The 26,865-nt window shown below is 35.5% G+C and overlaps 1 protein-coding gene across 1 annotated transcript in view; it reads right to left on the bottom strand.

Moving 5' to 3' along the window:
• The window catches only part of LOC127412321 (calcineurin subunit B type 1-like), a 44,428-nt gene that overhangs the window by 3,458 nt on the left and 14,105 nt on the right, over positions 1 to 26,865 (bottom strand). Inside the window, exons 2-5 of the mRNA XM_051648573.1 lie at positions 19,092 to 19,131; positions 5,328 to 5,504; positions 2,060 to 2,119; positions 1,762 to 1,946 (exon numbers count right to left, since the gene is read on the bottom strand). Of these exons, the coding sequence (XP_051504533.1) occupies positions 1,762 to 1,946; positions 2,060 to 2,119; positions 5,328 to 5,504; positions 19,092 to 19,131 (462 nt within the window). The remainder of the gene's footprint in view (positions 1 to 1,761; positions 1,947 to 2,059; positions 2,120 to 5,327; positions 5,505 to 19,091; positions 19,132 to 26,865) is intronic.

Here is a 26,865-nt window from a genome sequence, read left to right as displayed (position 1 = left end):
CAGTGGAAGGTCACCTGGTCCGATGAGTCCCGTTTTCTTTTTCATCACGTGGACGGTGTACGTGTGCGCCGTTTACCTGGGGAAGAGATGGAACCAGGATGCACAGATGGAAGATGACGAGCTGGTGGAGGTTGTGTGATGCTCTGGGTAATGTTCTGTTGGGAAACCCTGGGTCCGGCCATTCATGTGGATGCCAATTTGACAAATGCCACCTACCTAAACATCGTTGCAGACCAGGTACACCTCTTCATGGCAATGGTGTTCCCTGATGGCAGTGGCCTTTTTCAGCAGGATAATGCGTCCTGCCACACTGCACACATTGTTTTGGAATGGTTTGAGGAACATGATGAAGAGTTCAAGGCCTCAAAATTCCCCAGATCTCAATCCGATTGAGCATCTGTGGGATGTGCTGGACCAACAAGTCTGATCCATGGCGGCTCCACCTCGTAACTTACAGAACTTGAAGGATCTGCTGCTAATGTCTTGGTGCCAGATACCACAGGAAACCTTCAGGAGTCTTGGAGAGTTCATGCCTCGGCGGGTCGGCACTGTTTTGGGGGCACACGGAGGACCAACAGCATATTAGGCAAGTGGTCATAATGTTTGGGCTCATCTGTTGTTTTTGTTTATTGTTTACATTATTAATTTGTACTATTTACAAGTATTTGCACTGATATGTACAAGTGCTAAAATTGAACTGTCTCTTTAAGAATAGTGACATTTCAGCGAGTGTCTCACAGAAGTGTTTGTGTTGAGTGCATATTACCGAGAGTGAAGCCGAATGGCTTCTTTACTGCATCACTGCTATGTGTGATTACAAATAAATGTTGCTATTTTTGTTGTTTATGATCAACTGACTGTAAAGAACAGAAAATATATTAAAAGAGACATTATCCAATGGCAAATGGAGTACGTGGATATGGTCACACGTTACACAGAATGCGTCAAACCCAACTTTTACACTTAATACGCAGTGAAAAGATCTCGGTTATTCTTCGCCACTATACTACTCAATCACTGGCAAAATCTGAAATGTACTAATCACAGACATTTTTAGTCGCAAAGCATGAAATTTGGTCGCATATGCAAGTGATTTACTTGCGCTGTAGAGGGTTCACATAGAGTAAAAGATAAATCTTGGGATTTTAAGAATCGATATCAGGATCTTTCAAACAAAGATAGCGATTCATCCAAAAATCGATATTTTTACCCAGCTCTAAATTGTACAATTGAAATAGTGGACAATTATGTCGAGCTGTTGCTCAGCAAATGTACACAGCCAACAGTTAGGCTAATAAACTATAGTATTTGTCGTAGAAAAGTTTATTAAGGTTATTATTAAAAATTTTAATGTAATAGTTCACCCCACAAAGGAACATTACAAACCCATATGCTTTTATTCCTTTTTTTTTTTTGCGGAACACAAAAGTAGAATTTTTGAAGTATTCTGAAATATTCTGTTAATTATTCTTTGAACAAAAGCAGTCATTTGAAATATCCCTGCTTAAAAACTACTTAAACCAGCCTAAACTACTTATCTGGTCTGTAATCTTGGCCTTAGCTCTGTTTTGATGGTTATAGAGGGGTTTTGGGCACTTAACAGCTGGTCAGACTGAGAGACCAGCTGGCCGACCAGCTAAACCAGGCAAAAACCTTATGATGATTTAAGCTTTTTAAATCAAATTTAAGTTTCCTTTTCAGCAGGGATACCTGACATTTTCACATTACAAGAAAAACAAGCAACTAAATTAGTTCGCTTACAGCACAGAACTCCTCGAAAGATATTTTTCCATCTCCGTCCTTGTCTGCATTGATGATGGTCTTATCCACAATCTGCTGCAGCTGTGTGTCTTTCAGGTTGTTGCCCACCATCATCTTCAACACCTGGAACAGCTCCCCGTTGGAAATGTAGCCATCCTTGTCCATGTCATAGATCCTAAATGCGACTGGGAGACAGAAAAAAACCCCACCAGATTAGAATGAAGGGAATCCGTCAATTATTCACAGATGTAGGTCGATAGATAAATACAGAGCAGATGTGAATTAGTAGCATACTCACAGCGAAGCTTCTGTTCCTTATCACCCTTCACGCTGAACTGTGAGACACCCTCTATAAACTCTGTAGAGACCCATAAACATTGCTTTTAAATCCAGAATCCAGGATCATGCATTAATGACAAGTGACATTTTTTATTGCTAGAATGCAAGCACAATAATACAGGATTTTGAGGACAGGGAAGGAATTTATTTTCTGATATAGTTTTGCGTTTCCTCAAAAAATGTTTTGCGTTCCCTAACAATACCTTTAACTGTCCCTTACAAAAATTTAACATGGTTTTACTACAGTAACCATAGCTGAACTATGGTATTTGCAGTAAAAGGGGAGTAAACACTGAATTTACTACGGTAACCATATTTGAACCATGATTCATAATAAAACCATAGTCATAATACAGAAAAACCAAAATAATGGTAATAATAATTTTTATTATTTTGCCAAAAATCATGGTTACTACAGTTTTACTATAGTAACAAATTAACCACAGATCACTATAGTAAACCTGCAGTAACCATGTAACCATTTTTTTGTGGTAAGAGCGTCTCGGTTACAACCGTAAACTTGGTTCCCTGAAGGGTCCCTGAGATGCTGCGCCAGTCAGAGGTGGGTAGATTACCCAAAATCTTTACTCAAGTAGAAGTAAAAGTAGTAATGTAAAAAACGTCTCGAGTAAGAGTAAGAAAGTATCCAGTTAAAAGAATACTCAAGTAGCGAGTAACTAGTTACTTCCACATAAAACATGGACGATTACGCCCCAATATTCCATTACATAATACATATTTAACATGAATTACAGAATAATAATAATTATACTAATAATAATAATTATTATTATTAAAGGAAACTGTCATGTTGTTTCAAACCATATGACTTTCTTCAATGCAACACAATTAATGAGATGTCAGACAGAATGTTAGCCGTAGTCACCATTTACTGTCACTGCATGTTTTTTCCTCCATATTTTAAAAGGGAATGGTGACTGAGACTGTCAGTCTCTAACATTATGCCTAATATCTTTTATGGATTCCACAAAATACACAGTCACACAGATTTGGAACAACATGTTGACAGAACATTAATTTATGGTTGACTATCACTTTAAGGACACTTGTCAGATTTGGACAAATCTGTCAATTAGAAGAGAAGTTTGGAGACCAGTTTCTAGTAATTATTATAGTGAAAAAACGTGAACAATGTCCCACAGGCCCAATTACACTGATCAGCCACAACATTAAAACCACCTGCCTAATATTGTGTAGGTCCCCCTCGTGCTGCCAAAAGAGTGAACCTGCATCTCAGAATAGCATTGTATGAAGATGTATGGATGCATCTTTATACCAGCGTACACATGGTCTCAGTCGGGGTCCTGAAGTCCGGAAGTGTTTGCACCAGCACGACGAAAATCTGGATTATGAGTCGCAGGATGCAGACTGCAAGTTGTGTAGTGTACACTTGGCTTTAGGGAGCTCCTCGCAGAAGTGCAGATCTCTGAAACCTTTCCATTGGCAGATAGTGCTTGGTGCTCCGCCCCCAACATTTACTATGGTATTTAAAACCATGGTTTCATTGCTCGCAATGACACGTGCATATAAACTGAAGCCTTATTGTTTTGTCTTTTTGCGAGGGAATATAAAATAATTGTGAGGGAACACAAAACATTTTGCGCAAAACTAATTTTAAGTATTTAAGCATAAGCCTTCAGTTCAAAAAGGTTTTCAAGATCATAACAAACTTAAATTCAAATTGTGTCTAAACGTTTGACTTGTAGTGTATATAAGGACAGAATAAAAGTGAAAAGTAATTGAACTTTCTTGGCCAAGGAAACAAAGAGCTATTTCATCTCAATTTGAAAAAGAAGCCTTGTGACAAATTAGCTTAACGTAGCTCAAAGTATTTAATGAGTACAAGCTTTTGATTGTACTAATGAAAACATTTTAAAAGACTCCTTAGACTCATTATATAATGCTTAAAGGATAAATAAACCAAAAGTGAAAATTCTGTCATCATTTACTCATATGAAGATGTCTGGCAGTATGTTCATCTCAATCACATTTATTTTCATTGCATTCTTTTTTTCATACAGTGAACGTGAATGGTGATTAAGGGTGTCATTCTGCCTAACATCTCCTTTTGTGTTCCATTTGTGTTTCTGCATTTGGAAGAACATGAGTGTGAGTAAATGACGACAGAATTTCCATTTTGGGGTAAAAATCCCTTTAAATCATCAAGAAGTCTGTCAAGAACATGTTTGGTTCATATTTCACCCCAAAATCAAAAGAAAGAAATAAGATATTATATTTCCCTTAAATCTTACTGTAAACCATTTCCCATTCTTATTACTGTAATACAAAAATCTTACTCCAATTACTGCAATGCAAAAAGTATGATATATAATTTAAATTGCAAGGTGCTTATTCATCATGGTAGTATTTGTTCAAAATCATTGTATAACTGTAATGAGAATCAAAGGAGAATAACCACTGCAAATAATAGAAATTACAAAAAAGAAATCTCAAAAGTAAAACGTCCAGATACATTATGGTAATACAAATGAAAAGAAGAAAGAAATTATACTTTCCCTAAATCTTAAACCATTCCCCATTCTCATTCAAAAAAATAATGGGAATTACAAAAAACTGGTAACATTTTAAAATAAGGTTCCATTTGTTAACATTAGTAAACAACATTAGTTACATGAACGAACAATGAACAATACTTATTAAGCATTTATTAATCTTAGTTCATGTTAATTTCAACATATACTAGTACACTTTTAAAATCAAAAGTTGTATTTGTTAACAGTAGTTAATGCATTATGAACTAACATGAACTAACAATGAACAATTGAATTTTCTTAACTAACATGAACTGAGATTAATAAATGATGTAACATATATATTGTTAATTGTTTGTTCATGATATCTTATGCATTAACTAATGATAACAAATGGAACCTTATTGTAAAGTGTTACCAAAAAACCTTGGTATGGTAATGAAACTTTTGGGGAGAAAATGTGCTTTATCATGAAAATATTGTAACAAAATGTAAAAAGCTGAAATAGTCCTAAAATAACCTTCATTTTCTTTATGCAAAATATCGAATAATTTGAATCTATTTATTTTAGGATGAAATGATATTACAGAATGTTTACATGAGATTCACCCTCATAAACTATAGAGTAATGGTGATATGATCATTTGAAATATGCAAATTCATTCTTGTAACAGTAAAATCGTTTTTTTGGGGGGCATTGTTGACTGTTCTTACCTTTGAAATCCACCTCGCCGTTGCCATCTGTGTCAAATATATCAATAACCCTCTGCACCAGTGGATTCTGCTGTAACTCCGGCAGGGACATGAACTCTTCCACACTGAGGGAGCCTGAGTTATCTAGGTCGAGTTTCTTAAACCTCTTTCCCAGCCGTTTAATCTCATCAGCATCAACTGGAGCAGAGACAGAGAGTCAAAGAGAAAATGAGAGAAAAATAAACTAATGAATGGACATGCTAACAATATTAGCAAACAATCCATCACATGGATGACGGCCTAATCGAGAAGCTTTCAGAGTTTCAGTCAAAACACACACACTGTCTCAAAACAAACACTACACATACTGTACAGTCAAACAGGGGTAAATTAACCAAACCTGATACACTTACATCCAAAATGATCCTTAGCTACACCGGGCATTATATTGGTCATTCCACACAGAGTCTTACTCATTGCTCTATACCTCTGAGCCATGCTGAGCCCAACTTTCTGTACAATACCACTGGTAAGCTTTACAATATCATACTCAGTTACTAACTGTAAGCTCATTCAGTCACATGACCCTTTATTTGGCCACCCCCCGACTCTGGTCACTTCTGCAAAAGCTCCAGATTTTAAGACTGTAACTGACAGCAAGAGGACAATGGTGAAAATAAATAAATAAATAACATTGTAACTTTAATAAGTTAAAGGTAAAATTCTGCTGAACACAAAAATGACTTAAATTTAAACAACAGATAGACTAACACACAAGTTGCTGGATGGCATATACTCCTTGGTATTTAGAAAAGTATATGATAATTACATGTTTTTTATTATAACATATTTCATATGGTGTGTCATATCATATATTTTATAATATGTAAAAAAAAAAAAAAAGGAAATGTGCCACGTGTTCTATTTTGTTATGAGATTGTTATGAGATAATATCTTAAATTTCCTATCATATTTTCAATCTAGTCTACTGAAATTAAGATTTAATTAATAGTATTATTTGTATTAATTAGCCATGTGCTGATTTGATCAAAACTATTTCATTTGTTTTAAGTGAATTTTTACAAACCAAACTTTTTTTATGACATTATTTCCATCTTTACCCATTTATGCGCATAATCTATTACTGTCAAAAACATATTTTGATTATATTTTTACAAATAATTATTATACCATTAGGTAAATAAATATACATATATATGATAACTTTAATAATAATAATAATAATAAGCATAATAATTCAATAATAATAAATAATATTATAAAAATATTATTATATTTATATTTTAATATATTATTTTTTAATATAACCGTAATTTTTAACCATAAGGTAAATATTATAACTTTAATAAAAATAAATAATAATAAGCATAATAATTCAATAATAATAAATAATATTATAAAAATATTATTATATTTATATTTTAATATATTATTTTTAATATAACCGTAATTTCTAACCGTAAGGTAAATATGATAACTTTAATAATAATAATAATTCAATAATAATAAATGATATTATACAAATATTATTTTATTGATATTTTAATAAATTAAACTAATAACAGAATTATAAAAAAAATAATCTAAATTCATACAGAACCTTATGACTTTAATAATAAATAGAAACAAAGTATGTAAGAAAATGCAACTGTCTGAAATGTCAGTATTAATTACAAATGTAGAAATCAATTATATATATATATATATATATATATATATATATATATACAGGTGCATCTCAATAAATTAGAATGTCGTGGAAAAGTTCATTTATTTCAGTAATTCAATTCAAATTGTGAAACTCGTGTATTAAATAAATACAATGCACACAGACTGAAGTAGTTTAAGTCTTTGGTTCTTTTAATTGTGATGATTTTGGCTCACATTTAACAAAAACCCACCAATTCACTATCTCAAAAAATTAGAATACATCATAAGACCAATAAAAAAAACATTTTTAGTGAATTGTTGGCCTTCTGGAAAGTATGTTCATTTACTGTATATGTACTCAATACTTGGTAGGGGCTCCTTTTGCTTTAATTACTGCATCAATTCGGCGTGGCATGGAGGTGATCAGTTTGTGGCACTGCTGAGGTGGTATGGAAGCCCAGGTTTCTTTGACAGTGGCCTTCAGCTCATCTGCATTTTTTGGTCTCTTGTTTCTCATTTTCCTCTTGACAATACCCCATAGATTCTCTATGGGGTTCAGGTCTGGTGAGTTTGCTGGCCAGTCAAGCACACCAACACCATGGTCATTTAACCAACTTTTGGTGCTTTTGGCAGTGTGGGCAGGTGCCAAATCCTGCTGGAAAATGAAATCAGCATCTTTAAAAAGCTGGTCAGCAGAAGGAAGCATGAAGTGCTCCAAAATTTCTTGGTAAATGGGTGCAGCGACTTTGGTTTTCAAAAAACACAATGAACCAACACCAGCAGATGACTTTGCACCCCAAATCATCACAGACTGTGGAAACTTAACACTGGACTTCAAGCAACTTGGGCTATGAGCTTCTCCACCCTTCCTCCAGACTCTAGGACCTTGGTTTCCAAATGAAATACAAAACTTGCTCTCATCTGAAAAGAGGACTTTGGACCACTGGGCAACAGTCCAGTTCTTCTTCTCCTTAGCCCAGGTAAGACGCCTCTGACCTTGTCTGTGGTTCAGGAGTGGCTTAACAAGAGGAATACGACAACTGTAGCCAAATTCCTTGACACGTCTGTGTGTGGTGGCTCTTGATGCCTTGACCCCAGCCTCAGTCCATTCCTTGTGAAGTTCACCCAAATTCTTGAATCGATTTTGCTTGACAATCATAAGGCTGCGGTTCTCTCGGTTGGTTGTGCATCTTTTTCTTCCACACTTTTTCCTTCCACTCAACTTTCTGTTAACATGCTTGGATACAGCACTCTGTGAACAGCCAGCTTCTTTGGCAATGAATGTTTGTGGCTTACCCTCCTTGTGAAGGGTGTCAATGATTGTCTTCTGGACAACTGTCAGATCAGCAGTCTTCCCCATGATTGTGTAGCCTAGTGAACCAAACTGAGAGACCATTTTGAAGGCTCAGGAAACCTTTGCAGGTGTTTTGAGTTGATTAGCTGATTAACATGCCACCATATTCTAATTTTTTGAGATAGTGAATTGGTAGGTTTTTGTTAAATGTGAGCCAAAATCATCACAATTAAAAGAACCAAAGACTTAAACTACTTCAGTCTGTGTGCATTGAATTTATTTAATACACGAGTTTCACAATTTGAGTTGAATTACTGAAATAAATGAACTTTTCCATGACATTCTAATTTATTGAGATGCACCTGTATATATATATATATATACACACACACACACACATACATATATACATATGTACATATGTGTGTACTCAAATTGTGAAACTCGTGTATTAAATAAATTCAATGCACACAGACTATCTGGAGATAGTGAATTGGTGGGTTTTTGTTAAATGTGAGCCAAAATCATCACAATTAAAAGAACCAAAGACTTAAACTACTTCAGTCTCTGTGCATTGAATTTATTTAATACACGAGTTTCACAATTTGAGTTGAATTACTGAAATAAATGAACTTTTCCATGACATTCTAATTTATTGAGATGCACCTGTATATATATATATATATACACACACACACACACATACATATATACATATGTACATATGTGTGTACTCAAATTGTGAAACTCGTGTATTAAATAAATTCAATGCACACAGACTATCTGGAGATAGTGAATTGGTGGGTTTTTGTTAAATGTGAGCCAAAATCATCACAATTAAAAGAACCAAAGACTTAAACTACTTCAGTCTCTGTGCATTGAATTTATTTAATACACGAGTTTCACAATTTGAGTTGAATTACTGAAATAAATGAACTTTTCCATGACATTATAATTTATTGAGATGCACCTGTATATATATATATATATATATATATATATATATATATATATATATATATATATATATATATATAAGATAAAGACTATGTAATGCTGTTATCTATGCATGACACCCTGAACATGCAGAAAGGCCTCACATCATCCACGGATGTGCATCTGAGTGGGAGTTCAGGACTATCAGCATGAGGGCGTTTCTACAATTCAAGTGTAGACTATCATGTGTTCCCAATAGCTGATGACTAATCAAAAGGTAGAGGTGGATGGATAGATGAATACTGTGAGCTTTCTAAAGTACAGTCTGTTTTTATTTTCTGATATTGAACTGACAAGGCATTTAGCATGCACAGATAAGGATCAACGCACTTTTCCAAATGCAAAATAGAAGTATTTTTACTAGTGGTCTCAAATGTTTGGATCCACAGTAAACAAGATGCAGTCACATAAACCTAATGTTCTATTAAAAAAAAAACTACAAAGATGACAATAGCTCTATGTGCACATCTATTAACTCCATCTCTGAGATCAGTGGTGATGAATCATGACTAGCATATCATCTGTAATTAATGTCTCCATCAACAGAAGTTAAACCACTGAGATAATGGCAGTGTGGAATCAAAAGTGTGATAATTCCATAAGTTCAAAATATCTATTCCATTAGTATAATGACCTGAGCTACTGATAGGGGAGGACAGATATGTGAACAACATGTTCTGTTGTACATACAGGTTTTGGCTGATACCAATACTGAAAAAATGTCTACCCCAAAAAAAATGAAAAGAAATAATAAAAAAAATAGAATGCTCCTTTGAGAATGTTAGAATAAAACTCTTTTGTGTTGAGAAAAGCCTCACATTTATTTTGATAGATAATGCATTAAAGGTAAACAATTTTGGTAACACTTTTCAATTAGGTTGAATATGTAAACACAAAAATTAACAGCAACCTTGTCTCATAGAATCATGTTACTATACCTACATTTTTGCAAAATGCCTCTTATGTGCCTCGTAAAATAATAAAATAATATAAAACAAATTAAGTAAGTAGCTTTCATTCAGAAAATACTCTTTTTGAAATATCAGTAACAATATTGTTTATTTTACCTGATCAAAATCAGCAGAGATTTTACTGCAAAAGACACGTGCATCACAGTAAGAAGGTAGCCATTTTGGAAATGATATTACAAAATCTTTTACTTCCAGAAAAGCACGGAAACCAGGATGCAGTAGACATCCAGTACATTGCATATAACAGGTTTTTTAGTCAAGTTTTGATCACGTTGATGATGTAGAGGCTTTAGAAAATCATGTTTTATAAATGTGGTTTAATATGTGAAAGTGCTGCTCATAAGCCTGTCGCGATTATTAAATAATCGTCTGAGCGCGATTATTTGATCTAACTGCGATTATTCTGTAATTAAATTTCCAATCACATTTTACTGTCCAAAAAAGCAGCATCATTGAACGCACTAAATGCAGCTCCTGAAGAGCGTGTGAAGATTAATATTTTTTAAACCAGACTTGAAGCGCTGTGATGTGTGCGCAGTCTGCAGAGTTTTTCACCAAAGTCCAGCGAAAATATACATTATGAGCCAAAACATTGTGCCTAATATGCTGTTGGGCTTTTGTGTACCACCAAAACAGCGCGAACCCGCCAAGGCATGGAGTCAACAAGACCCATGAAGGTGTCCTCTGGTATCTGGCACCAAGACATTAGCAGCAGATCCTTCAAGTCCTGTAAGATGCGAGGTGGAGCCACCATGGATCAGACTTGTTGGTCCAACACATCCCACAGATGCTCAATCAGATTGAGATCTGGGGAATTTGGAGGCCAGGGAAACACCTTGAACTCTTCATCATGTTCCTCAAAACATTCCTAAACAATGTGTGCGTGTGGCAGGGCGCATTATCCTGCTGAAAGAGGCCACTGCCATCAGGGAATACCACTGCCATGAAGGGGTGTACCTGGTCTGCAATGATGTTTAGGTAGGTGGCACGTGTCAAATTGACATCCACATGAATGGCCGGACCCAGGGTTTCCCAGCAGAATATTGCCCAGAGCATCTCACTCCCTCCACCGGCTTGTCGTCTTCCCACAGTGCATCCTGGTGCCATCACTTCCCCAGGTAAACGGCGCACACGTACACGGCCATCCACATGATGTAAAAGAAAACAGGACTAATCGGACCAGGCGACCTTCTTCCACTGCTCCAAGTTCCAGTTCCGACGCTCGCATGCCCATGGTAGGTGCTTTCGACAGTGGACAGGGGTCATCATGGACACGCTGACCAGTCTGTGGCTACGCAGCCCCATACACAACAGGCACTGTGTTGTGACACATTCCTCCCGTAACCATCATTAAAATTTTCTGTGACTTGTGCCACAGTAGACCTTCTGTCAGTTCGGACCAGACGGGATAGCCTTCATTGCCTTCGTGCATCGATGAACCTTGGGTGCCCAACACCCTCTCACCAGTTTGTGGTTTTCCCTCCTCGGACCACTGCTGACCGGGAGCACCCCACAAGCCTTGCCATTTCAAAGATGCTCTGACACAGTCATCTAGTCATAACAATTTGTCCCTTGTCACTCAGGTCTTTACTCCTGCCAATTTCTCCTGCATTCAACACGTTGACTACAAGAACTGATTGTTCGCTTACCATCTAATCTACCCAGACCTTGACATGTGGCCTTGTTAGGAGATGATTAACATTATTCACTTCACCTGTCAGTGGTCATAATGTTTTGGCTCATCAGTTTAAGTGAGGATTTAAGTGAATGCAAAGCGCTCCGGTTTCACTTTCATTTAACAGCAAATGGCAAATTTTATATTTTGGGTTAGTTTGGGGTTCAGATACACATTGTTAATGACATGTAGTGACACAGAAGCGTGCTCTGATGATAGAATGAATAAACACAGAATCTCCGATACCATTTTTTTTGACAACGAATACAAGTACTGATACTTTTTTATTAGTACTCGCCGATACCGAGTCCAATACTTGTTCCGATACCTGTTTTTTTTTTCTGAACTCAATATCAGCAGTTTATTTCAATTTTATCATCAAAATTGTGTTTAAATAAATAAATAAATTAAAACTTTAATCAAATGAAAGTATAACAATTCATTTTCAACATTAAATTGTATTATTTATCAAATGAAGTGATTTTATACAGAACCTAACAGCACAATCCTAAATACAATATTGGAGTTATTTTTTGGTAAATAAAGTGCTGCATAATAGAGCATCACAATGTGACATATTGCTTAAATATAACACAGTTATTATTGATTTATTATTATTATTTATTTATTTATTTATTAGTAGTAGTAGTATAACAGTGAATATTACATAACTATACAGTAGTGATCTATTTCTTATTGCAAAAGGTTACTATATAAATAAATAAATATGTAGTTTGTATATGACTCGTGCTAAAAAGTGAATTAGTGCTCTGCCTGCGGTCATCTGCTACAAACAGAGCGTGCAATGCTCATAATAGTGTTTTCTGTGCATGAGCCAAAGATCTCTAAAAGTATGAGCAGTTTGTGTCTCTATGCCTGCACAACACCGGCTCCATACATTCACAAGCACTCACATTTAAGTCGCTGCACGTGCAAACTATCTATTTATCTCATTAAGTCGCAGCCTTTGCTGTTAAATAATCTCACTAGGACATGACATGATTTTAATCTGCGCACTGAATGTTTACATAATGACATTCGTACGTCAGATGGTATCGGTTTTTGGTATCGGAGCATTTTTACGAGTACAAGTACATGAGCGCGGTATCGGACCCCATTCCGATACCAGTATCGGTATCGGTGCATCCCTAATCTCAAAGGTCTTTCTTCATGTCAAATAAGGGCTCGTGGGTTTAATCAGAGAGCCGTAATGTGTGAAAGTAAAGAATTTTAGTTACAAATATTTTATTATTGCATACATATAATATAATAAAATATAATATAATATAATATAATATAATAGCTATTCAGGTTGGCTGGGTTCCAACAATAACATTGTAAATGCAAAATGGACTAAGACTAAAGTTGACCAAAAAGAGAACAGATATTCTGAAATATTTAGATATTTAAAATATAATTTTTTATGTCATTCATAAGTTTTTAAAGCCTTAAAGGAAATCATGTAAAAGTTAAATATGAATAAATGTCTTCTTAAGGTTTATGAAGCACACATAAACCTATGACAAAAGTATGACAATTTGTATGACATTAATCCTCATAATGAAAGCCCTAAAACAGACAATTAGTCATCACAATCGTCATAATCGTGAGAACCCTAAAACAGACAATTAACTGTCATAACCGCAATTATTTGTTTGACAATTATTCGTCCACCAAATGTCATAATCTTGACAGCCCTAGCTGCTCATTTAGCTTCTTTTTACACAAAAGAGCCCTGTTGTTGTCTCTAAGCCAGTTTCAGATCTAATGATTTTACTATCATTGCCACACAGCCACAAATCTGACATCATGCTATGAATGAATGAAGAGTATGAATTGGACAAGACCTTAAGCACTAATATTTTTAGCCATGAGGTCATACGAACCCCTCATTAGTACCCTAAGGGAAACCCCCAGCAACAAGGGACTTCAGCAAGCAGGCTCGGGTTTATTTTGAGTCCTTACAGACAGCTTGGGATGCTTTTGGGCTCGGCCAAATGCCTGTATGAGCCACATTATTCCACATATGCATTCAGAAGTAGGTCATTTGCTATCAGAAAGCTTACAGTTCTCAAAATTAACTCTTGGCCTAAACTATCACATGTATTTGCTCTTTGGGGACACCATATATGTGATGGTTAAGTTTGGGTATGGGAGTATTTGTGAGTCTGTTTGGTAAGTATTTGGCACACTATAAGAGTGAAGTTCATCACCGGTTTAAGTTTTAAGTCTGTGTCTAGTCCAAAGTATGTATAAATATATATATATATATATATATATATATATATATATATATATATATATATATATATATATATATATATACACACACAGTTGTGCTCAAAAGTTTGCATACCCTTGGAGATTTGGTAATATTCAGTATGTACCATTTTTAAAGAAAACGTGTGAGCATGCAAAACACATTTCTTTTATTTCTTATGGGATTCATATTCAACTGTAGGTTATAACAGAATGGCACAATCATAAAACAAAACATGGCAACAAAGAAAAAAATTAAATGACCCCTGTTCAAAAGTCTGCATACCCTTAGTTCTTAATACTGTGTATTGCCCCCTTTAGCATCAGTGACAGTGTGCAGTCTTTTGTAATAGTTGTCTATGAGGCCCCAAATTCTTGCAGGTGGTATAGCTGCCCATTCGTCTTGGCAAAATGCCTCCAGGTCATGCAAAGTCTTCGGTCATCTTGCATGAACTGCACGTTTGAGATCTCCCCAGAGTGGCTCGATGATATTAAGGTCAGGAGACTGTGATGGCCACTCCAGAACCTTCAACTTTTTGTACTGTAACCACTGGAGGGACAACTTGGCCTTGTGCTTAGGGTCATTGTCATGCTGGAAAGTCCGAGAGCGTCCCATGCGCAGCTTTCGTGCAGAAGAATGCAAACTGTCTGCCAGTATTTTCTGATAACATGCTGCATTCATCTTGCCAATTTTCACAAGATTCCCCATGCCTTTAGAGCACACACCCCCAAAACATCAGTGAAATTAACCATTAATTGCCATTTAAACCTGTGTGTGTCACCTTCTGTGTCTGGAACAAGGCCAAACATTCAAGGGTGTGTAAACTTTTGATCAGGGCCATTTGGGTGATTTCTGTTATCATTATGATTTAAAAAGGAGCCAAACAACTATGTGATAATAAATGGCTTCATATGATCACTATCCTTAAATAAAAGACAGTTTTTTGCATGATCAGTCATATTTTCAAAATCAATGCCAAAATTTCACAATTTCTGCCAGGGTATGCAAACTTTTAAGCACAACTGTATACATATACATATATATACATATATATATTGTCCTGCCAACATTTTTCAAGAGTTCTGAGTATTTTCACATGCAAAAGACCTTTGCATCAAACTCCTCATTGTTGGCAAAGGTTTGCTTCACCACTACCGGTGAAGAGCTGCAAACTTCTGTCAATCATTTGCAGCAAATTGCAAGCTTATTTGAATGTGAAAATAATGAGTGGGAAATCTGCATGAAGTTTGTCAGAACTCTAGATTTTTTGTAAGGAAAATGCTATTTCCATGCAACCAATTTTTTAAATAACGTGTCAGAAACAACATCAATTTTATATTAAACATTAATACTTCATTGCAAGACCAGTTTACAACACTACATGTTTAAAGTGAAATCTTTAAAGCTGTAAGTTTAACAGTTTTGACATTTATTGATTCTTTTGTACAGCTGTCATAAAACAATACACATACTGGTTATGACAATGTCAGACATAAATTTTATGTTGGACATTCATTTTAGCCTGACGTCTATTTAAAAAAAAAATAGTTTTCAAAATGCCCCTCACTCTTTTGCAAATCTGCTTCATTTTGTAAAAAATAGTGTTAAATAGTGGAATTCCTGGTGAAGAACTACACTAGCCATGATCCTGAAAAGAAATGATCCACCAATCAGAGAACTGCAGCCGAAAAAGAGCACCAAAAGAGCTCTGCAGCAACCGCCCACTCCAATGACACACTGTAAATGATCCAATTGGAACAGTCTTCCTACACTCTCAAGGGCTGAATGATCTTAACTGACTCACATGTGGGCGTACACAAAGTTATCCAAGCTTTGGCATACACAGCAAATTATACCATAACACTTCATACTTACAGCTCTAAAGCCACAAGCTCATCTGCAGAGCCCCTCTTCTACTCCTTATTTTTCTTTTCTTATTTCTCACACTGTTTCACTTTGTGAGAGATCTGGGACTTACATGTGTCATATGCATGATTTATTATCAATATGGGATTCAAATGCTGAAACTTGCTATAAATTAACTAACATTTTCAGGGATTTCAACGTGTCAAATTCAGGCCCAGGCCTATCACAGACTCTCTTCTCTCTTTTAGTTTTGAATGTGTTAAACATTTGTGTACATCAGACGGAAGCAAAGCTAATTAAAACAAAGTTTCAGAGAACTCCTATCCATTTTACCACTAGCAAAACCCATATGCTGCATGTATAATCACACATCACTAATTATCTAGATATTACCACTATTTTAGATTTAAAACAAACAACATCATTGATAAAAACAAACTGGTCTCATAGAATCAAGCTACTGTATCTACATTTTTGCAAAATTATTTGTATGTGGCTCGTTGTACTGTACGTATCACATCAGTTTCCTGGTGAAATAGACACTAGAGGCTACAACAACAATGACTTTTATTAACTTGAACTCAAATCATGAGTAAAATGGCAGATTACCACTTCATAAACACATATTTTTCACCCAGTTCCTCACACAATGCAATCTTATGTCATCTAAACACTTGTACTATTGCGCATGACTTGTAGGGTGATACATTTTAACGTTTGCATTAATTAAACTGACTACATTTACAGGCTTATTCGAGCATGGTCAAATTGTGCAGTCAGTGTCGGGGAATCTACTCAAACTATGTACTGTAGCTAGCTAAGCTACCAACTATTCAACAGAAAAATTAGTTAAGCTTAGCTGAAAGCTACACTTCAGAGAATGTAGCAAGTTACACTACAAGCCACATGGCAAAAGTAGCTTGCTACATTAAAGCTACTTCATTCAGAGCATAGCACCATATAGTGCAATACAGTATACAAGTATACAGCATGGTGTGATATAAAATGTATGTGCATGTAAAAACATGTACAATCATATTTATACATGCTACCTATACAAACCCATGTGTTCAATATATATGATTTTTTTCTTGTACAAACCCATACCCATTTGAACATAATTTCCTTTGCACATTCCTGTATAACAACTCTACCTACATATACAGTACTATTTATCTTAACCTGTAATTCTGTGTCTAGCTGTTGTATTTCTGTATGTACTGGAAGCGTCTGTTCAGAGACCAAATTCCTTGAGTGTGTGTGTGTGTGTGAGCACAGCTGGACAATAACACTCCAATATCTAATGATATCAGATGGTAATACCATGATACTTTGATGACTTGAGTCGACACGTGAGCCGAAAGTGTCATAGAAGCACCACAAAAATGACATGGTTGCGTCAGCAATTGCATTTTTCATTTCACATTTGCTTTTTATGACACTATCAGTTTGGTCTAGGTTTAAGGTTAAGAGTAGGGAGGTACATTTGAAGTCAGAAGTTTACAGCTGAAGTCAGAATACATTTAAACTAAGTTTTTCACAATTCCTGACATTTAATCATAGAAAACATTTCCTGTCTTAGGTCAGTTAGGATCACTATATTTTAAGAATGTGAAAAATCAGAATAATAGTAGAGAGAATTATTTCTTTCAGCTTTTATTTCTTTCATCACATTCTCAGTGGGTAAGAAGTTTACATACGCTTTGTTAGTATTTGGTAGCATTGCCTTTAAATTGTTTAACTTGGGTCAAACATTTTGGGTAGCCTTCCACAAGCTTCTCACAATAAGTTGTTGGAATTTACCTGAAAGGTTGCTAATCAAGGAAGAAGCCACTGCTCCAAAACTGCCATAAAAAAGCCAGACTACAGTTTGCAAGTGCACATGGGGACAAAGATCTTACTTTTTGGAGAAATGTCCTCTGGTCTAATGAAACAAAAATTTTACTGTTTGGCCATAATGTCCAATAATGTTTGGGAGAATGATATGTTTGGAGGAAAAAGGGTGAGGCTTGCAAGCCGAAGAACACCATCCCAACCGTGAAGCATAGGGGTGGCAGCATCATGTTGTGGGGGTGCTCTGCTGCAGGAGGGACTGGTGCACTTCACAAAGTAGATGGCATCATGAGGAAGGAAAATTATGTGGATATATTGAAGCAACATCTCAAGACATCAGACAGGAAGTTAAAGCTCGGTCGCAAATGGGTCTTCCAAATGGACAATGACCCCAAGCATACCTCCAAAGTTGTGACAAAATGGCTTAAGGATAACAAAGTCAAGGTACTGGAATGACCATCACAAAGCCCTGACTTCAGTCCGATTGAAAATTTGTGGGCAGAGCTGAAAAAGTGTGTGTGAGCAAGGAGGTCTACTAACCTGACTCAGTTACACCAGTTCTGTCTGGAGGAATGGGCAAAGATTCCAGCAACTTATTGTGAGAGGCTTTGTGGAAGGTTACTCAAAATGTTTGACCCAAGTACAAACAATTTAAAGGCAATGCTACCAAATACTAACAAAGTGTATGTAAACTTCTGACCCACTGGGAATGTGATGAAACAAATAAAAGCTGAAATAAATCATTCTCTCTACTATTATTCTGACATTTCACATTCTTAAAATAAAATAGTGATCCTAACTGACCTAAGACAGGGAATGTTTTCTATGATTAAATGTGAGGAATTGTGAAAAACTTAGTTTAAATGTATTTGGCTAAGGTGTATGTAAACTTCTGACTTCAAATGTAGGTAGGTTTTGTTGATTTCAAACTCAATCATTAACCTTTAAAACCTCATCTGTTTGGGAGAAAATGGAACTGGCTTTTAGCACCAACCAATTGACATTTACCTCGGAACTACTGCGTACGTGTAATTAATCATGAAATATAATTTTGCACAAATGTCACCACAGTTATTTTTCTCAATTTTCATGAGATCAGGCTGGATAAAAAAAAATCTTTTGAGATATTTTCTAAATTATCAATACCTTGTAGAGTTAATTAACATATTGGAATAGTGAGTTTTATGTTTAAATTAGGTACAAACTGTAAAATACTTACAGTGTGAGCACATTTCCATGGCATAACTCGCTTCATTTCCCTACAAAAGAAGAAAACAAGAGCAACATTAAATATTCAGAATTTATAAACTGTTACTGAACACATCAAACATTCCTCTCTCAAACAGACGTATAGATTGGGGTCAATGTTCCCTCACGCTGCATTTCATTTAGAGCACACATTCTTCATAGATTCGTAACACTCAACTTCACACCGGTGCTGATATGAAAGTGATTGGAAAGTCTTTAAGAAGCCTTGATTCTTTTGCATCATCTTATGTTTTTTTTGTTTTTTTTTGGCCAAGTTAAAAGACCACAGAATGAGTTATAGGAAGTGATTATTGGTGAATTCCGATCAGTGGTTGATCAACTGGAGCAACCTTAATTGGTACTTAACCTGTAAAGTACTTTAGAGTGGCCCAACATTCAGAGGATCCCAATGACGCAGATCCCAAATGGAGGTTATTAAGTGCAAAAAAATATTAATGTTTAAACAAAAAAACTGTACAAAAACCAAATAAACCGCAACAATATGCAAAAATAGCTACACCATTTAAAAATGGCCCAAATTCACTACACCGCTTCACACACACACACACACACACACACACACTCTTTCTCCTTCAGTCTATCAGACTGACTGAAATGACACTCTGTTCTGGCATTATTTGAACATTTAATATAGCATAGTATATAAAACCGAGACAATCTGAATGCCTCTGACATTGGGAAATCCTGTCTTATTTATTTTATACCTAGCTTTGCTGTTGCACTGAAACACTACATTATTTCCTTTCATTTAAAGCAATTGTTGCTGTGTTCTAGAACATGAAATACTAAATGGTTCCACCCTCCATCTCTCCATCTGCTTTGATTTATTATTTATAACGTTCCATTCAGTTCAAGGGCTCAAAGGCCCATATTCACGGTGACACTGAATGCTATATATCACAGTAGTGAGGTGTGCCTCGTCTGTTTTTAATGGAGTCTAGCATTAGGGTGAATATCTTATATTCTCTGCTTTGAATCTAAGATTCAAAAACACCAAGCACTACATATAGAGTAAAAATAGTCTACCACCATGAGGTTTTGCTTTGTTTTTAGGCATTTCATGTCTGGATTATCAACATTTATATCACAAATCTCAACAGTTTCCACACTCTACATTTGTGATGTATAAATCTATATTGGTTTGGTGCTATGAAGTGTGATTTTGTAGCACGTATCATCTGATCTGCAGTGAGAGGTGGACATGCTCTTGGTTGCGGTGTAGCCTATTCTAATCCCACACAAAAACCCCCATTCCAGCCCAATCTACAACGTGACGGCACAACTGTATGGAGAAACACTAACACACTGCATTCTAATCAATTGCGATGCAACAAGCAATTTGTCAGTCCACACTGAATGCAAAACTGCTATGCCACGTGACACACAGCAAATACATCAAAATCTACCATGTCAGTGTACAGCATAGGACTATGGGGTGAATTCACTAAGAATGAATTGCGGCTGGTAAAAGCACTGTTTATTTGCACGTGCAGTCTGTGCTGGTTTAGTGCCTGATTCACAAAAAAAAATTATGCAGATCAGGAAACGGTGCAAATGTGCCCACAAAATCTGAGGTGAATGCAATTTGCACAGCACAATTACGTACGAGATGTAGGGCTGCTCGATTATGGCAAAAATCATAATCACGATTATTTTAGTCAATATTGAGATCAAGATTATTTAACACGATTACTCATTGACTTTGGAAACATTATGCATTTTTTTAAAAACTTGTCTTTTTAACAGTGGATTTCCTTGAACTTGAAATGTAAACTGCACTGGGTAGGGGAGGAGGCTATTGTCATGTGATTATTATTTTATGTTGCATATGGTAGTCAAATAAAGTAAAGCCTCCATTGCCACTATTTACAGCAGGGATGCACATTGTTCTATTGAGAGAGATATACTTTTTCATCATGTTATTGCAGCAAGATCTTCCATGGACAATAAAGGCTATACATTATTACAATACCAAACAATGACAATTCTCAATACCAGCTTCAAAACAACAACAAATAACACTAACTAATATTTTAATTATGGAAGAATGGTTTCAAGTAATTATTCAAGACTAGTAAACAGTCAGTAATAATATAACAATAAAAAAACAGCAATGAATAGAAATAGATTAAAAATAATAGAACAAAAAATACAAATTAAGAAAATTCTATAAAAAAGTTTTTAACCGCATTTTCAAGTATTCAAGTAAACATTCAGAATGAAATGCAAAATAAAACTACTACTGGTTTTCACTGTATGATAATAATACATTCATACTTTTTAAAGCTACTAAAGTTATTCAGTCAAGAGCAGTGAGTGTTTTCTCCTTTTCTTGTTATGGTTGTTTGATTATTATAATGACACACTACACTAGTGGATACACATCCACTTTTTTCCCCACTGTTTACGCTCACTTTAGACATCACTCTCTGTGTTTACATAAATACCTCACCAAGACGGGCATTTTGGCGGAATTTTGAAATGTATTTGACCGTTCAGGTGCGCATTAATGCGAGCATTTCCGGAACACATGCGCATGTTCAGCACACACACATATACCGCCAGTCAATCAAACAGGGCGCAGTTGTTACTAGATTGTTAGTGAATTATAAAATTATGTGCTCTGCATTAGATTCAACAGCAGAATAAAAATATGAACTTTCTAATAAGTGACACAGGCCTAGGTTATCACAAACATAGCTGGTTATTTTTTCGTTATTGACATTTTAATCAGTCTGCTTGTCCTGTCAGGCAAGTCAAATTCTCTTTCATTTGCCCCTTCAAAAATCCACTTGTCCCAGACAAGCGTTAATGTTGAGCCCTGATTAAATATTGTATTCAACATTCTCTGATAACTATTTTTTTCTTCTGCAGTATAGCTCCTAAAATAAATGTACGTTGTTTTAAAGGATTTTTAGATATTCTTTTGGAAAACAAGCCAAAAAAAATAAAAAATAATCAAAAACGTATTTTGTTCCAGTGTATAATGGGCTAAGACTATACCCCTTCACCTTTATGTTCACTTCGATCCATCTTTAACTCACAAAAAACAAACTTTCTCTTCTTAATAGAACTGCGTATCGCCGATTTTCTTCATAATAAGATACACACAGTGAACGTGACACATGATTCATTATGTCGTGAGCCATCACGTTATAATCTAGCAGCAGCAAACACGTGCAAGTGTCGAGCGTCCCCGCGCCAGAGTGTGCATCAGCCGGGAGAAGATTCGATCTCTTCCCCTTTTACTTTACACAACTCATACACGTGGCGCTGATCACACAGAGTAATGCTAGTTTCTGAGTTTATTTTCATAACCCACTTCCTTATTATTTAAACTTTAATAAAGGATGCTTTATAGATATAACGCCGGGGTGTTTCATTGTGAAACAGAATGCAGCACAATAATCGTTTTATCTCGATTATCTTGTTTTCATAATCGTTGGAGGTCAAAATCGTAATTGAAAATAAAATTCAATTAATCGCCCAGCCCTAACAAGACGGTTCTGAGCACTATATAGTGGAGGATGCAGCAAACCACCAAGATCTGACACACTCTGCCAGGACTGCAAAGCATTACTTCACTACTGTGATACAGACACCTGATTCATCTCTTTAACTTGCTGAAAATGCATTTGACTACACTGTGGATCTGGATATATGCCAGGTTATAACCAGAGGTGGGTAGTAACACGCTACATTTACTTGAGTAACTTTTTTGAAAATAATTACTTTTATGAGTATATTAAAAGGTGGGTAATTTTCACTCTTACTCAAGTAAATTTTGAATTAATAAAATGTAATTTTACTTTGTTACAATCGCAATGTTACATTACTGGTTTTAATTTAATAAGTGTAATAAATGTGTAATTTATTTAGAGATTTTTGAAATGGACTTTTACGACAGCGGAGTCGAGTCGAGTCCACCACTGCGGCAGCAGCAAGTGCACCAAATAAACACTTTCTTAACTCCACACCATGAAAAAGAGTAGTTTCATCTTAAAGTGCCATCATTTTACACCAAGACAAGTGGATATTTCAAGATTAAAAGTGCAGCGCTGTAAGTTTTGGCGATTACGATAATGTGGGCTTGTCTGTGTCATTGTCATTTTCAGGGTGATTTTGTAACTATGGGCTCTTATGACCTCAGTTTATAAGTATACATTTTTATATCAGTGTTGAAATATATCAGTTCCTAAATCCATGTAAACATCTGCGTTAAGTGTAAATGTCTTATGCTGTGCGGATCACGTGCTTGACTTCTGGAGCACGAGCTGACAGTATGTCTGCGCCTGCACAGTATTTCTGCGTTTGACAAATGCGACATGGACAACAAAAAACAAGCTCTGAACTTAAATAAGCTCAACACGCTTCCAAATACAGAGATAAGCTGCAGTTTACGCTTAGTGTACAGAACTAATGATCTCAATTCTTTCAACACTAAAAATACTGTAACTACACTGACTTAAGTATCCATACAGTACTTTAAAAAGCAACCAGACTTTTGAAATAGTGACAGTAGGCATTAATAAAGCATGATTTCTTTCGTTTTATTCAGCATTACATATAATTGGGCCTGTGGGACATTGTTCACGTTTTTTCACTATAATAATTACTAGAAACTAGTTTCCAAACTTCTCTTTTAATTGACAGATTTGTCCAAATCTGACAAGTGTCCTTAAAGTGATAGTCAACCATAAATTAATGTTCTGTCATAATTTCCCACCCTCATGTTGTTCCAAAACTGTGTGACTGTGTATTTTGTGGAATCCATAAAAGATATTAGGCATAATGTTAGAGACTGACAGTCTCAGTCACCATTCCCTTTTAAAATATGGAGGAAAAAACATGCAGTGACAGTAAATGGTGACTACGGCTAACATTCTGTCTGACATCTCATTAATTGTGTTGCATTGAAGAAAGTCATATGGTTTGAAACAACATGACAGTTTCCTTTAATAATAATAATTATTATTATTAGTATAATTATTATTATTCTGTAATTCATGTTAAATATGTATTATGTAATGGAATATTGGGGCGTAATCGTCCATGTTTTATGTGGAAGTAACTAGTTACTCGCTACTTGAGTATTCTTTTAACTGGATACTTTCTTACTCTTACTCGAGACGTTTTTTACATTACTACGTTTACTTCTACTCGAGTAATATCTTTTTTTAAAGTAACTGCACTTTTACTTGAGTAAAGATTTTAGGTACTCTACTCACCTCTGGTTATAACACTCTTCTGCATCATTTAATCATAATTTAATGAATTACAACTGATATGATCGATTGAAAAAGTATAAAAAGGTTTAAAAAAAAAAAAAAAAATTCAGTTACAACTTGCTTTCCCCAGGCAGTAATAATGCTCTGTTTATTGCACTGGTTAAATAGCACAGTTTTGTGATTAAAGCACAATCTATAATGAGCCTAATTAACGTAGAGAGGAGGCATGTTTGTGCGGAATGATAATGACTTAAAGGTGCACTCAGTAACTTTTGTCTTTATGTCATCTTGGACTAACACTGACACCTAGCGGCTTGGATGCAGCATCATTTAAAATCAACAGTTTTCAGTTTCAGATGCCATTGTTAAAATTTAGCATTCACAGTCAGCCATGATTACTTTAATCAATGAGTGAAAGTGTCAAATAACAGGACGGATACTGAGAGTAGTATTTGGCTGGTCATGTGATTCTAACATGGCAGCCCCCATGTGCGGACCCTCTCCATGTAGAATAAAACAGCTTTTATAAGGTTACTGATATGACTGGAATCTTCATTTTAATGTGAGTGCTCATGATTTCCTACATATATTGCAAAATTACAATTCATGTCTTTAAGAGTTAAACTTTTTTAATGAGGGAAAAATTACTGAGTGCACCTTTAATTTAAATACTCAAGACACAGCGCTATTTTAGTGCTGACTGTGCTCGTTTAAACTTGATTGCAGGTGGTTAGTGAATAAGAGGAATAATAACAGGTTTTTGCACTGAAATTCTATGCAAAAAAGTGCCGCAACATTTTAATTAGCTAATTAATTTAGTGCCTGATTCATTAAGAATTATCTGAGTTTTGTAAATAAAGTACTTTTGCGGTTGCGCACCTACTCAGTGTTTACAGCAGCATCTCCCGCTGAGCATGTTAAGAATAAGATGCGTTCCTACTACGAACATCAACTGGGGATAATGGGGTGGCGAACACTGGAAAAGGGGCCCCCCTGGGAGTTGTGGGCGCCTGGGCTTCAGCCCGTGTAAGCCCGTGCGTTAATGCACCCCTGCATGTCATAGCACTTCACCAGCACATATAGTGCCTGGTTAAACAGGATTGCAGATGGTTAGAGAATAAAAGATTTTTGCCTTTTGGTGCAAGTGTTTAGTGAATTCAAACCTTGTGTGTTTTTATATGATTACGAAAGAATATGCCCCCATAAAGGTCAAAAGTGCACCTGAAATCAATTGAACCTGAAAATATTGCCCCTTAATAAATAAAAAAAAAAATTATTTGACACTGTCAGAGAATTTTTAGCTTGGGATGTATAGAGAACTGGTCTGGATTGTTCTTAATCAGTGTCACAAATCTGTAGACAAGTTCTCATGTCCCACACAAAATGTCATGTACATTCTTTTCCAAGTGAAGCTACTTATAATTCTTCTTAACACCACAATCATTCATAAAAACTGTATTAAAGCATGCCATACATATGCCCTTCATTAGGAGAAAAGTGTTTTGTAAATGATACAGCAACTCTAATATAGAGTGCTATGCTAACTTAAAGGTGCACTCAGTAATTTTTTCCTCATTTAAAAAGTTTTACTTCTAAAGACATAAATTGTAATTTTTAACATATGATTAAAAATCATAAGCACTTACATGAGATGAAGACACTAGTCATATCAGTAACCTTATAAAAGCTGTTTTATTCTACATGGAGAGGGTCCACACAAGGGGGCGGCCATTTTAGAATCACATGACCAGCCGAATACTACTCACTCAATCTCAGTAATCGTCCTGTTATTTGACACTTTCACTCATTGATTAAAGTAATCACGACTGACTGTGAATACTACATTTCTACAATGCCACTGGTTACTGAAAACTATTGCAATTGAATGTTATTGCATCCACGCCCCTAGGTGTCAGTGTGAGTCCAAGTGGACATATTAAAGAAATTACTGAGTGCACCTTCAAGGGTAAAAGGGAAGTGACACACTGCAATGCAAATGAGAATGGTGGTTTAAGATCTTACTGAGAAAGCCAAAGTAACCTGTCTCACCATGATTTCTGCTTTAAAGACCTTTCCTAAACATTTTGTTGATTTAGCATTACACTTCATGTTTTTTTCTTGAAATTATACCAAACACATGAAACTGTCTATGAAAACCAGATGCAATAAATGCAGAGCTAAAGTAAAATGACATCAGGAGAAATTATGTTGATTTGCACACAGGTATATATATATATCAGGTCCCCCAAGACCAAAATAAACTTGAATTGGAGCAATGATAATTCACAGTAAGACTACTAATCAGTTGATATGAGAAAATTATGCCTTGTGGTTCAAATAAGAGAAAAAAAGATTGCAATATATACTGCTTCAAATGAATTCCTGAATCATTAGTGGGCTTCTTTGAGATGTAAATGAACTATTTAGTGGGCTGCACATTGTCTGGGAGGACTAAGAGGAAAACACTCAGTTTAGCTCATAAATAATGCATTCACC

The sequence above is a fragment of the Myxocyprinus asiaticus genome, chromosome 21, assembly GCF_019703515.2.
Source record: "Myxocyprinus asiaticus isolate MX2 ecotype Aquarium Trade chromosome 21, UBuf_Myxa_2, whole genome shotgun sequence".
Lineage (NCBI taxonomy): Eukaryota > Metazoa > Chordata > Actinopteri > Cypriniformes > Catostomidae > Myxocyprinus > Myxocyprinus asiaticus.
Note: the sequence above shows the minus strand (reverse complement) of the source record. Positions and strands in the feature narration are given on the sequence as shown.